Source organism: Dendropsophus ebraccatus, chromosome 7 (assembly GCF_027789765.1).
Source record: "Dendropsophus ebraccatus isolate aDenEbr1 chromosome 7, aDenEbr1.pat, whole genome shotgun sequence".
In the NCBI taxonomy this organism is placed as follows: domain Eukaryota; kingdom Metazoa; phylum Chordata; class Amphibia; order Anura; family Hylidae; genus Dendropsophus; species Dendropsophus ebraccatus.
In genome coordinates this window covers 85,942,266-85,957,005 of record NC_091460.1, presented here as the reverse complement: position 1 = coordinate 85,957,005, position 14,740 = coordinate 85,942,266, and the positions used below count along the sequence as shown (strand labels likewise).

Here is a 14,740-nt window from a genome sequence, read left to right as displayed (position 1 = left end):
GGAGGGGGGTTAGGGGGGATAGTGTGTGGAGAAGGGGGGTTAGGGGGGATAGTGTGTGGAGAAGGGGGGTTAGGGGGGATAGTGTGTGGAGAAGGGGGTCAGGTGGGATAGTGTGTGGAGAATGGGGGTCAGGGGGGATAGTGTGTGGAGGAGGGGGGGGTCAGGGGGGATAGTGTTTGGAGAAGGAGGGGTCAGGGGGGATGGTGTTTGGAGGAGGGGGGGGTCAGGGGGGATAGTGTGTGGAGAAGGGGGTTAGGGGGGATAGTGTGTGGAGAAAGAGGGGTCAGGGGGGATGGTGTTTGGAGAAGGGGGGTCAGGGGGGATAGTGTGTGGAGGAGGGGGGGTCAGGGGGGATGGTGTTTGGAGAAGGGGGGGTCAGGGGGATAGTGTGTGGAGGAGGGGGGTCAGGGGGCATAGTGTGTGTGTGTGTGTGTGGAGGAGGGGGGGTCAGGGGGATAGTGTGTGGAGGAGGGGGGATCAGGGGGGGATAGTGTGTGGAGGAGGGGGGGGTCAGGGGGGATAGTGTGTGGAGGGGGTGTCAGGGGGGATAATGTGTGTGTGTGTGTGTGTGTGGAGGGGTTAGGTGTGTGTTGGGGGGGGATTAATGGCGTAGTGTGTATGTGGGGGGGGGGGGGCGCTTTTATCAAGATTCGCCCTGTAGTCAAAATTACCTAGAAAGTGCCCTGGTGGTGATAAAATGGTTATACTGGGCACAGCCATCCCGGTATAATAGAGGATGCACGGGGTGATACAATGGTTATACCGGGCACACAGCCTGTTAGATGCGGAGAGCCGAGTCCGCGCACCGGCCTCCCTGCCCCGCCTGTCTGGCCGCCGCCGTCTGTGTGACGCCTCTGAGACGCGCTAGGTGTCAGTAGAGAGCCGCAAGGAGCGGAGTAAGGAGGACAGGAAGGGGAAGGAGGAGGGGGAGGTCTTCCTATGTTACTTGCACACCCTCTTCCTGCCCTGTGTGATGCTCCTGTGTGCCCCTCTCAGTATGGCTGCAGTGCTGAGCCCCCTGTGTGTGCCTGTGGGGGGCATGTGCCGGCCCCGGCGTGTATGAGTGAGCAGCCGCCACTTGCCGCTGCCAGGTGCCCGCCGCTCCCTGACACTGTGTCGCCAACAACTCTCGGATTAGTTCGCTGCGTCTTGGAGGCGTTTTCTCTGCGGGATTCTCCCCCTGTGCTTGTCAGCCGATAGGACGGAGCAGCCCGCCCGGGACCCTCACTCCTGCCAGATACCGCGCTGAGACCCCCCTCCCGGCAGGGTGCGGGCGGTCCGGGACCGGGACGGAGAAACATGGCGTCCTATGTGGATAATAGCTTCAGACAAGCGGTGATGAAGCCCCCGGCTGACAGGAGTGCTCAGGTATGGTGGGGGGTGACAGGAGGGCTCAGGTATGGTGGGGGGTGACAGGAGGGCTCAGGTATGGTGGGGGGTGACAGGAGGGCTCAGGTATGGGGGGGTGACAGGAGGGCTCAGGTATGGTGGGGGGTGACAGGAGGGCTCAGGTATGGGGGGGTGACAGGAGGGCTCAGGTATGGTGGGGGGTGACAGGAGGGCTCAGGTATGGGGGGGGTGTGACAGGAGGGCTCAGGTATGGGGGGGGGGGTGTGACAGGAGGGCTCAGGTATGGGGGGGGTGTGACAGGAGGGCTCAGGTATGGGGGGGTGACAGGAGGGCTCAGGTATGGTGGGGGGTGACAGGAGGGCTCAGGTATGGTGGGGGGTGACAGGAGGGCTCAGGTATGGTGGGGGGTGACAGGAGGGCACAGGTATGGTGGGGGGTGACAGGAGGGCTCAGGTATGGTGGGGGGTGACAGGAGGGCTCAGGTATGGTGGGGGGTGACAGGAGTGCTCAGGTATGGTGGGGGGTGACAGGAGGGCTCAGGTATGGTGGGGGGTGACAGGAGGGCTCAGGTATGGTGGGGGGTGACAGGAGGGCTCAGGTATGGGGGGGTGACAGGAGGGCTCAGGTATGGTGGGGGGTGACAGGAGGGCTCAGGTATGGTGGGGGGTGACAGGAGGGCTCAGGTATGGTGGGGGGTGACAGGAGGGCTCAGGTATGGGGGGGGGTGTGACAGGAGGGCTCAGGTATGGGGGGGTGACAGGAGGGCTCAGGTATGGTGGGGGGTGACAGGAGGGCTCAGGTATGGGGGGGGGGGGGGACAGGAGGGCTCAGGTATGGGGGGGGGTGACAGGAGGGCTCAGGTATGGGGGGGGGTGACAGGAGGGCTCAGGTATGGGGGGGGTGTGACAGGAGGGCTCAGGTATGGGGGGGGGGTGACAGGAGGGCTCAGGTATGGGGGGGTGACAGGAGGGCTCAGGTATGGTGGGGGGTGACAGGAGGGCTCAGGTATGGTGGGGGGTGACAGGAGGGCTCAGGTATGGTGGGGGGTGACAGGAGGGCTCAGGTATGGTGGGGGGTGACAGGAGGGCTCAGGTATGGTGGGGGGTGACAGGAGGGCTCAGGTATGGTGGGGGGTGACAGGAGTGCTCAGGTATGGTGGGGGGTGACAGGAGGGCTCAGGTATGGGGGGGTGACAGGAGGGCTCAGGTATGGTGGGGGGTGACAGGAGGGCTCAGGTATGGTGGGGGGTGACAGGAGGGCTCAGGTATGGTGGGGGGTGACAGGAGGGCTCAGGTATGGGGGGGGGGTGTGACAGGAGGGCTCAGGTATGGGGGGGGGTGACAGGAGGGCTCAGGTATGGTGGGGGGTGACAGGAGGGCACAGGTATGGGGGGGGGGGTGACAGGAGGGCTCAGGTATGGGGGGGGGTGACAGGAGGGCTCAGGTATGGGGGGGGGGTGACAGGAGGGCTCAGGTATGGGGGGGGGTGACAGGAGGGCTCAGGTATGGTGGGGGGTGACAGGAGGGCTCAGGTATGGGGGGGGTGACAGGAGGGCTCAGGTATGGGGGGGCGGTGACAGGAGGGATTAGGTATGGGGGGGGGGGGTCAAGACTGACTGACAGACAACTTTATCCTGTCTCCATAGAAAGTAACTGGGGGCCCAGGTGACGGAGTGTTATATCTCTGGCTGTCACTGGTCTGGGCTCTTCTATACCTGATGTAACATAGTGAGCTGTATGTACCTCGCTTTGGTGTATGTTGTTGCTTCTGACTCCTCTACACTGACTACACTACACTACACTATAGCGGTGTTACATAAATTATGGTCCCAGAAAATGTTGTTAGATCGCACATCTCGTGCCAAGTCCTCTGGGGTACTCTCACCATGATATAAATGACATTGATGTGTGGGCACTCACCTGGTGTAATAGTGTAAATACATAGGTCCACATTTGCCATGCTGACTGTTTCCCAGATTTAGATCCTGGGCTAGATGTTCTGTACAAAGTTCTAGCAGTTGTAACCATAAAATAGTGGGGTGCACGTTCATTCCCCACCACCCTACAACACCTCTGTTACTGGAACCATCACTGATCTGACAGCACTCTGTGAGAAGCCTTGGCATGGGCACATATGACAGCTGAGTTGCCGTCCCAGGTCTCCTAGTGATCACCCAGATCCATCTGTCATTGGCACATTGATGAATGATAGATGAAAACACAGCAGCATTGTGCTCACAGATCTGCCCTCACCTCACCCACGTAATTCCTGCTTACTGTGCCCGAGGTGATGGGCATCGGCAATGCTATGAATGCCACATAGACTTGTAAGGAACCCTCACTAGTTCCCCAACAACAAGTCATTGTCAATTGTTTCCTCTGTAACAACACGAAGCCCATTCCTGATAGACAGGTTAGAGACATATGTGATGTCACAGAGCGGGAGAAGTGTGGGCATGGGCACAATGTGCCCATTCTGTGTCAGGAGTATAACAGAGACTGGGGGTGGGAGTATTTATGTTCCCTCCTCTGTAGCTGGGCTGGGTCCTAGCAGATGATATCGTGCTGCCCTATATTGTCATAGCATGAGAGGGCCATGCTGCCGTGTGACAATGAACTTTATGTGAACACCATTGTCCCTGGGCTTTTCATTAGTGTACAATTTGTCACACCCATTTCTGGATACAATAAGATCAGTAATTGTTCACCTAAGGGCCTGTCTGCCAAGTCACTTCAGAGCGCAGAAACCTCATTACACACCGCCTCTGTATATTGTAGACCAGGGGCATGGTGCTGGGTCAGGTGCTGCCTTATAGCTGGTATCATCTGATGTCAGCACAGAAACCTCATTACACACCGCTTCTGTATATTGTAGACCAGGGGCATGGTGCGGGGGGCCTTGGTCAGGTGCTGCTTATGGCTGGTATCATCTGATATCAGCACAGAAACCTCATTACACACCGCCTCTGTATATTGTAGACCAGGGGCATGGTGCTGGGTCAGGTGCTGCCTTATAGCTGGTATCATCTGATGTCAGCCCAGAAACCTCATTACACACCGCTTCTGTATATTGTAGACCAGGGGCATGGTGCGGGGGGCCTTGGTCAGGTGCTGCTTATGGCTGGTATCATCTGATATCAGCACAGAAACCTCATTACACACCGCCTCTGTATATTGTAGACCAGGGGCATGGTGCTGGGTCAGGTGCTGCCTTATAGCTGGTGTTATCTGATGTCAGCACAGAAACCTCATTACACACCGCTTCTGTATATTGTAGACCAGGGGCATGGTGTGGGGGGACTGGGTCAGGTGCTGCCTTATAGCTGGTATCATCTGATGTCAGCACAGAAACCTCATTACACACCGCCTCTGTATATTGTAGACCAGGGGCATGGTGCTGGGTCAGGTGCTGCCTTATAGCTGGTGTTATCTGATGTCAGCACAGAAACCTCATTACACACCGCTTCTGTATATTGTAGACCAGGGGCATGGTGCGGGGGGACTGGGTCAGGTGCTGCTTATGGATGGTATCATCTGATGTCAGCACAGAGACCTTATTACACACCGCTTCTGTATATTGTAGACCAGGGGCATGGTGCTGGGTCAGGTGCTGCCTTATAGCTGGTGTTATCTGATGTCAGCACAGAAACCTCATTACACACCGCCTCTGTATATTGTAGACCAGGGGCATGGTGCCGGGTCAGGTGCTGCCTTATAGCTGGTATCATCTGATGTCAGCACAGAAACCTCATTGCACACCGCTTCTGTATATTGTAGACCAGGGGCATGGTGCTGGGTCAGGTGCTGCCTTATAGCTGGTATCATCTGATGTCAGCACAGAAACCTCATTACACACCGCTTCTGTATATTGTAGACCAGGGGCATGGTGCGGGGGGCCTGGGTCAGGTGCTGCCTTATAGCTGGTATCATCTGATGTCAGCACAGAAACCTCATTGCACACCGCTTCTGTATATTGTAGACCAGGGGCATGGTGCTGGGTCAGGTGCTGCCTTATAGCTGGTATCATCTGATGTCAGCACAGAAACCTCATTACACACCGCTTCTGTATATTGTAGACCAGGGGCATGGTGCGGGGGGCCTGGGTCAGGTGCTGCCTTATAGCTGGTATCATCTGATATCAGCACAGAAACCTCATTACACACCGCTTCTGTATATTGTAGACCAGGGGCATGGTGTGGGGGGACTGGGTCAGGTGCTGCCTTATAGCTGGTATCATCTGATGTCAGCACAGAAACCTCATTGCACACCGCTTCTGTATATTGTAGACCAGGGGCATGGTGCTGGGTCAGGTGCTGCCTTATAGCTGGTATCATCTGATGTCAGCACAGAAACCTCATTACACACCGCTTCTGTATATTGTAGACCAGGGGCATGGTGCGGGGGGCCTTGGTCAGGTGCTGCTTATGGCTGGTATCATCTGATATCAGCACAGAAACCTCATTGCACACCGCCTCTGTATATTGTAGACCAGGGGCATGGTGCTGGGTCAGGTGCTGCCTTATAGCTGGTATCATCTGATGTCGGCACAGAAACCTCATTACACACCGCTTCTGTATACTGTAGACCAGGGGCATGGTGCCGGGTCAGGTGCTGCCTTATAGCTGGTATCATCTGATGTCAGCACAGAAACCTCATTACACACCGCCTCTGTATATTGTAGACCTGGGGCATGGTGCGGGGGGCCTGGGTCAGGTGCTGCCTTATAGCTGGTGTTATCTGATGTCAGCACAGAAACCTCATTACACACCGCCTCTGTATACTGTAGACCAGGGGCATGGTGCGGGGGGACTGGGTCAGGTGCTGCTTATGGCTAGTGCCATCTGATGCCATTGCAGCACAGAAAACTCCTTACATACTTCTTCTGTACTGTACACCAGGGGCAACTGATTCCATGGTTACCCAGTGCACAACTCTTATTACACGCTGCTTGTCTATGGTAGACCAGGGGTATAATGCTGTTTATAGATGGTGCTTTCTAATGCCTGTGCTTCCTTATCCGGAGACAATAAGCCCGGCCCCAGCCCGGTAACCATGAATAGAGTGGTGCTGTACGCAGGAAGCGGGCCACAGTTCAAAAAAAGGACTGCGGTGCCGGCGTCATCTGATTCATGTGTAATTTTAAAGGGTGAACCTGATGGTTAAACTGAAATATAAAAGAGGTTGCACAGCCTGTATGTACAGTGACTAACTTCTCTGGAGTTTCTACTTCTTGTTGGTCACATAATGGTGAGTTCTTTTGACCATTGCTTAGTAATGCCCCAGAGCTGTGCTGTTCACTTGCATAAAGCAGGACAGAGGGCTACTGTGCCTGTTCTGGAAATGCCTCCTTCTTAGCACTTAACAATATACATAGGCACAACCAGTGCAGGGCCTTAGTGGTGGCTGTGAAAACAGCAGAATAAATGGTAGTTAGAATGTTCTGGAATAAAGCCATAGAAGTGCTGAAGGTATGTGAAAACTAGCATATGACTCCAGGGCAGGGAATATGAATCCCCTGTACTCATGTCTTTCCGGCACATCTGTACGTTACACATGTGGATTGCTGGGAGAACTTGCAGATGGGTATGTGACGTGTTTTTGTGTCCTGTGAGAACTTACCTTTTGCTGTAGTCTTTCTATAGAAGATGTATCCAAGAAGTGTGCACTTAACTGGCCTCTGGAGCGGTTGGTTTGTTCATTAGGATACATATATATATATCTGACAGTATACAGTAATGGAGTTTCTGCAGAAATGTATCCGATGTGCAGGAACTACGTCACTGCTGAATACAAAGAAAACTTAGTAGACGTATTTGGTGCATAGACCTATGCAGGAAATGATTCACTTGTCTTACAATAACAAAGGGGGGAAATTTCCTCACCGTTTCCTCGCTGGGTATGGCAGACAGCACCTGCATGAAACCCCCACAAACACTCTTCTGTGCTGCTCTTCTAGATGAGAATACCCCTTTAAGTGATCACATCTCCTGAATATCACTAGGATATGCTATCACTTTACTATCATTGATGGTCCGTTCCTCCCCACTGATCGCACAAGGAGATGCAGTGCTGGTCTAGCAGTGGATTACAGTGTGGTCCTGTATAAAAGAGAACTGGCTTGGTATCTGTTCTCTCTGCAGCTGTTCAAAGAGAATCTAAATCTGCGCTGCATCCCCTTTATTCTCCTGATTGATAGGGTCCCAGAGGTCTGACCTCCACCAATCCTAGTGATGGCATATCCTAGCAAAATGCCATCACTTTGAGATTGGGATACCCCCTTTATAGGCTGATCCCTACAATCTCCACTCCACACTTAGAAACTGGACCTCCTCTTGTGTAACTTCACTCCCTGCAGTAAAGCTAGTGGATCACTTCCCTAGTGTGCTGTGTCCTGTTGTCTGTATTACACAGCACTGAGCTCTAACAGGTATACCACCATGTAGAAGTCACTAGCCGCCAGCAGGAGCCAGGCAGATAATGCATTAGTTCCAGGGTTTCTCCTAGTGGATGTCTAGGCCTTTGGCACCCCAAGGGTTACACACCCATATTGTGGGTGCAGTCTTATTTAGGAAGATGCCACAATCTATAGCCATCTGCCTACTTTCTCCTGTAGACTGTAGTTTCCTTGCCTGGTTCTTATGAAGAGTGGATTTTCCCTGTTTCTTTGTTTAGTTAAGCGTGGCCTGTAGCTGGTAGCTGTAATTCTCCCGGGAAGGGAAAGGCTTACTTGCCAGTAATTCTTTGAGCGATGGTGCTGGAGTTCACTTGTAGGAAAAGTACTGCCTGGATGTGCAGCTGAAGAAAGGACAAAGCTACCTTTTATTCATTGTGTGCAGTGGAGCCGCAGTCACTTATAGCATGCTTTGTTTCTCCTCTGTGAGGATGGACCTGTACCTGGGCCGGAGTCAGTACCAGGCTTATCTGGGCAAGTGCCGGGGCCCACAGCAGCTTTAGGGGCCCAGAGAGGGAGAGAGGCTCGGTGCTCTAATGTTCAGCCTGCTCACTGTAGTGTAGGGTGAGAGGGCTGAACATCAGAAGACAGAGAGAGAGCAGTAATGTGTGTGTCAGTCAATCAGTAATGTGTGTGTTAGTGGTGTCTTAAATGATTGTGCACAGATGGATGAGGGGCCCACTGAGGCTCTGTCACCCAAGGGCCTGCAAAAACCTGGAGCGGTCCCTGACCTGTACTATACTGAATAGACTTTCCTGATTCCTATGATAGTGACCATTAGAAATATTATAACAGCGGATTGTCAGAATAGATGGATGACGGTATATAAGCCGCACTGATACATCGATCACTGAGGAAGGCTGGCTGGTGGCTGCAGGTCTGTATGTGTATGCTTCAGATAACGGAGTTCATAACCTCCTTAGTATATACTTTACAAGCATTGTCTGCAGTCCTGCGGTTATACAGCAGATGTATTGCATGTGACTGTAATCCTGTAATCTTCACGTGTAACCCTCTTAGTGCCCGGTGAAGCTACAGATTGGACACCCTTTTAGAATGGCACCTTTTCCTGAACTGTGTAAAGCGGAGCAGTCAGCGTGTTGTGTAAGAGCACAAGCAGTCACAGGGTTTATGAATAGAGAAGTTCTCTTACTTGGTTGCACAAGTTCTGGTCACCAGTCATTGGTGATATATAAGGCCTTATTCATCCATACAATGCATTACACCATAGGGTCATTAGTGTCTGAATTTATTGGCTTACAACGATGACATCCGTTCACATATGGGTGAAGACGAGAGAGTTTATATGTTTATTAATGAACCAAGAATATGAGGTGTATGAGTACACTGTAGACTTTAATAACATCTTTATATATTTTATTGTGTCCTCTACAAAAGATCTGCAGAGAGTGATGACTGTTGAGGCATACCGGCACCATAAAGTGGGTAGTACCATACTTGCATCCATGCATCACAGTGAGTGGTGGTTGTCAGCCTAGCTAATTTTAGAAGCCGTATAAAAGGGATTTATGGTAATGTTTAAACCTTTCTCCTGAAAGGTCTGATGACTACTAGCCACCATGTCCAGCTGATCTCACCCAAATAAGGTGCCGTTTCTTATGCTATTTAATATCGGATATTGCATGATGATGTTTGAGTCGTTATTCAGCCATGATAAGCCTTCCGGAGGGACAATACCTGTTCCAGCAGATATCCGCCTCTTATTTATTAAGGAGGGGCATGGGGACACCCCTGTACAGTGATGTGACATAGGATATAGTCACTGTCATTAAAACAGCTCTTTGCATGTCCAGAGTTATTGATCCCAGCGGGTGTCACTGCTGATACTCTCGGTGATCAGGGAAAAATGCCGGGGAGAGAACATGGCAGCAACGCAGTCTAGTTCTTATATGCCTTATAGACTTCTGAATTAGCCGATCAGGAGATACAGCCAGAGAGTGGACTGTGCTACTTTCACTGCGCTGTCTCCCAGGTTTATCTCCTGATCACGGAGAGTCTTGGCAGTGACACCTGCTGCGACTCTTAATGACAATGTGACAGGGAACCTGTCACATTGAAGGTGAATTCCAATCTGCATGCTTCATGTTATAAAACAGGTGGAGCTGAGCAGATGGATATATACTTTTGTATAAAAAGATCTAGCACAACTTTTGTCATTTATTCATGGAAATCTCTGCTCATTCTGGGCTCAGTAGTTAAGTGAGGGGGGCTAGTCAGTGATTGATGGCTTATTCCCCACACCCGTGTTTGCCAGTGACAGAAATTAGGGGTGAGATCAGCATGTGTTGGGTCCCATAGCATCTGCATTGTCTGTCTACTCCATTGCCTCTGTATGACCCTAATGTCCCCTAATTTATAGAAATATCATTTGTGGATGCTGTCTTGTACCTTTGTAGGGTGTGACCCCCTCATACCTACATAAGTTCTTATTTCTGGTGCACTTAAAGGGGTTATCCAGCGCTACAAAAACATGGCTACTTTCTTTCAGAGACAGTCCCACTCTTCTCTCCAGCTTGGGCGGGGTTTTGCTGCTCAGTTCTATTGAAGTGAATGGAGCTTAAAGAGGTACTCTGGCGGGGGGCTTTTTTCCGATCTGGCCAGGGAGGAGGTGGTTGAGGGCAACGATGTCCACTCACCTCCCCGGTTCCAGCGGCGGGTCCCGTATCGTGGCGCTTCGGTTCCCCGCTGCCTGGCCGCTTCCGGGTCTCTGACGCGGGTTCAAGACGTGACGTATTAAGTCCGCTCAGCCAGTCAGTGACGGAGGTGGGATCCCGCCTTCGTCACTGACTGGCTGAGCGGACTTGAAACGTCACGTCTTGAGTCGCGTCAGAGACCAGTAAGCGGACGGGCAGCGGGGACCGGAGCGGCACCATACAGGAACCGCTGCTGGAACCAGGGAGGTTAGTGGACGTCGTTGCCCTCAGCCACCTCCTTCCCGGCCAGATCGGGAAAAAGCCCCCCCCCCCCCCCCGCCGGAGTACCCCTTTAATTGCACACAGAACCTGAGCTGGAGACAAGAGTCGTGTTGTCTCTGAAAGAAAGTGGCCATGTTTTTGGAGCACTGGACAACCCCTTTAAGTGAATCTGTCAGCTGCAATTAATGTCCCAAACTGCTGATGCTGTAGAGCAATGAGGCTCATAGTACCTTTCATATTCTCTGGTGTACAGTGTCCAAGAGGCTTTCCTGAGCTCCTAAACTGCTGAGGGCTGTAACACCATCCCACTCCCCCTCCCATACCAGACCCTGCTTGAGACTTGGCTTCAAACTGACTGTCAGTCAAGCAGCCATGGATATGGGAGGGTACCATGTGTTTTGTAGACCTCCAGCAGGCCGGAATGTGAATTACAGCTGGCAGATTCCCTTTAAAGATTTAGATTAACTTCTGGCTTGTTTAGTCTCTGGTTCTATATCTAGCACCAGACTCCAACCAGTTATTGATTGTAAAGTTTGTTGTCCGAATCCCTTTAGGTTCTCTGGCTGTTAGGGCTGTTTAAGCCAAAGCCAGGAATAGATTTGAGAAGAGGAGAAATCTCAGTCTTTCCTTTGTTACCTGTTCTCTGTGTATAGTCCACTCCTGGCTTTGACTCAAAACAATCTGTCAGATAATCTGCTGGTGTAATAGGGCCCTTAGTATATGGTTGATTGTCTATAAATAATGTTTGATTTTAGAAGGATCACTGATTTGGTTTATGAGCTGTATTTATACATAGTACTTTGTGTGTGCTGATACACATGAGTACACAGGAGTTCTGTTATGTCAGTGATTTACATAGTATGTGGTACAGAACGCAGCAACAGAAGCATTTACATCAGCAAAAAGATCAAGTAGGATAAGCAGGAAAATGGCTGGATTTCCTCCATGGAGATGATTGGCTTACTTTACTGATGGCAATCTGTGTAAGCTATAAGAAGACTGGATTACTGTGTCTCTGGTACTATGTCAGTGGCTGGTGCGGATGTACTAGACAGGACCCAAATAGCACTAGGAATGGCTTAGATGATCTATTTTAGCCTTTCTGTATGCTATAGTATGCAGTTGCATGAAGTAAAGAGCGAGCGGCCGCTGTAAGGCAGGCGTGTGGATACTGATAACTAGATAATTGTTTTGCAGAGACTAATGTTAAAATAAAGATGGGCTTTTTCAGGTGACACATAGCAAAAACATGGCTGAAAGGGCTCTGAAAGTGGCATGACCGTAAACCCCAGTGACAAAAACACAGCATGGCTGTGGTATGTGTGGGTACACACCCTAACCTAACTACCTTGTTTTGTATTCATGATTGGTATCCACGTAAAAGATTGTTAGCATATGTACTGTCATAAACATAATCCTAATGGAATCTCGTTTGTATCACTAGAATCTTTTTCATCATGTTGAGATGGCCCTATATATAATAGCTGTAGGCCAAACTCTTGTTAGGCTGGGTTTACATATATAAGTTGGCATCAGTTGCGTTTTTTGCCTAAAAACTGACCACAACTGATGTCACAACTGATGCCAAAAATGCATCAGTTGTGATCAGTTTTTCTATCCGTCTTTTCATTAAAAACCATCAGTTCCCATCAGTTCCCATCAGTTCCCATCAGTTCCCATCAGTTCCCATCAGTTCCCATCAGTTCCCATCAGTTCCCATCAGTTCCCATCAGTTCCCACTAGTTGCGCTCATCAGTTGACATTTTTTTCCCCAGTATGTTTTCCTGTCATTTTCAATGGGATTTGCGGGGGAGCGCACGGGGGCTATATACTAAATTGGGGGAGCTCACAGGGGAGCTATATACTACAAGGGGAGAGCGCACAGGGGGGCTATATGGGAGGGGGAGAGCGCACAGGGGGGCTATATGGGAGGGGGAGAGCGCACATGGGGGGCTATATGGGAGGGGGAGAGCGCACATGGGGGGCTATATGGGAGGGGGAGAGCGCACATGGGGGGCTATATACTATTGGGGGAGAGCGCACAGCAATGCTGTATACTAATTGTGGGAGAGCACACAGGGAAGCTAAATATTACTGGGGGGGCAACAGGGGGGCTATATACTACTGGAGGAGAAACAGGGGGGGTGATATACTACTGGGGGACCAAGGGGGGACTATAGGGGAGGGGGAGAGCACACAGGGGGAGATATATGTTTATTTTGCCTGAACGCCGGATGCCAGAGCCGAACGGCATGCGTCCTGCCCGGCGAGGCATCCGGCGCTCTATTCGATTGAATTGGTGCGGCGCCACATCACCGAAGCGGCGGTCCGCCAGGACGCTGCAAGATGCGTCCTAACGCACCGACGGTCCGGTGATGCGGCGGCCGCACATTTTGAACGATCCCATTGAAAACAATGGGATCAGTTCAAAGATGCGTTTCCCTCCGGCGCTTTTCTCCTGCGCCGGAGGGAAACGCCGCTGCACCGCCGGACATATGTAAACCCGGCCTTACATCGATTCTCTCTAATCTCTCTCCTTTCACCTACTGTATACACGTACATTCAGTATAGCTGAGCATGCGTATGAGAGAGAAGGGGGCGTAAACTGCTTCCGAGCAATTTTGTTGGTGACTAAAGGCCCTATTACATGGAGTAGCAAGTGAGTGCCGACTGTCAGATCAGCGCTCGCTTGCTCCTTGTTCCCTGCTCGCTGCCGGTGCTATAATACGCGCCGCCAGCGAGCGAGGGGGCTGCGGGAGGGGTTGCCTATGCGATCTTTAAGGCCCTATTACACCAACAGATCTGATGACAGATTATCTGCCAAAGATTTGAAGCCAAACCCAGGAGTGGATTTGAAAAGAGGAGAAATCCAGTCTTTCCTCTATGACCTGTTCTCCTTTTATAGTCTGTTCCTGGGTTTGGCTTCAAATCTTTGGCAGATAATCTGTCGTCAGATCTGTTGGTGTAATAGGCCTTTAGATCATCCGTGGGGCCCATAGGAGAAGGAGAGATGACCAGCAGACCATCATTATTGTTCACAGATTTTTCAAAGACAAGGATCAGCTGACATCATGCATGTGGGCTTATCGTTGCCTTTTATGCTGATTACACGAAACGATAATTGGCCCAATTGTACGATTAACGATGTCTGAGTAATGATTTTTTTTCATAACGGTCAGCGTTTAGACGGTACGATATATCGTACGGAGATTCGTTTTGCAATCGCTTAAGCCTATCTCACACATTGGTTAAATCGGCAAAGGACTGTTTACACTGAACGATCTGCAAATTTTTTGCGAACGACGATTTTTAGAACATGTTGTAAGATCAAAATGAACAATTTCCCAGTCGTTTGATCGTACGATTATCGTTCGAATTCGATCGTTATTGCGCGTTTACACGTACGATTATCGTTCGAATTCGATCGTTATTGTGCGAATTCGCACGATAATCGTTCCGTGTAAACGCAGCATAACTATAAACTATTGCAAAATAGAGCTCCCTTAAATCATCCCCCATATTACACAGAACGATAGTTGTTAGTTACGATGGTTGCCATGATCATTTACTCCATCTGATCCCAGTAAATAAACAATGTGGAATTATGGTGCGTTTACACAGACAGATTTATCTGACAGATTTTTGAAGCCAAAGCCAGGAATGGATTAGAAAAGAGGAGGAATTTCAGTGTTTCCTTTATGATGTGTTTTCTGTTTAGTCTGTTCCTGGTTTTGGCTTAAAAAATCTGTCAGATAAATCTGTCTGTGTAAACGCACCATTACTCTGAACGATTAGCAAACAAATGAGGAATTACAGCAGATGTTTTGTGAATGATTAACAATGATTTTAGGTACAGCTCAAAAGATGCGATCAACGACACGCAAACAGTTTTTCAATTGTTGCCTGCATTCATCTGAAACGATTATGGTTTAAATTTGGAAAATATGATTTTTTTTGCATGATAATTGCTCCATGTAATAAGGCCCTTAGAATGACCATCTGGA

The 14,740-nt window shown here is 50.5% G+C and overlaps 1 protein-coding gene across 8 annotated transcripts in view; it reads left to right on the top strand.

Moving 5' to 3' along the window:
* The first annotated feature begins 943 nt into the window (after positions 1-943).
* The window catches only part of RAPGEF2 (Rap guanine nucleotide exchange factor 2), a 211,231-nt gene continuing 197,434 nt past the window's right edge, over positions 944-14,740 (top strand). For 4 of the 8 annotated variants that reach the window (XM_069977841.1, XM_069977847.1, XM_069977844.1 and 1 more), the window contains exon 1: positions 944-1,368. In XM_069977841.1, the coding sequence (XP_069833942.1) occupies positions 1,300-1,368 (69 nt within the window). In that variant the 5' untranslated portion in view covers positions 944-1,299. Of the gene's footprint in view, positions 1,369-2,490; positions 2,501-14,740 lie in introns of those variants that run through there. The other 4 variants (XM_069977843.1, XM_069977842.1, XM_069977840.1 and 1 more) reach the window with 2 other exon arrangements.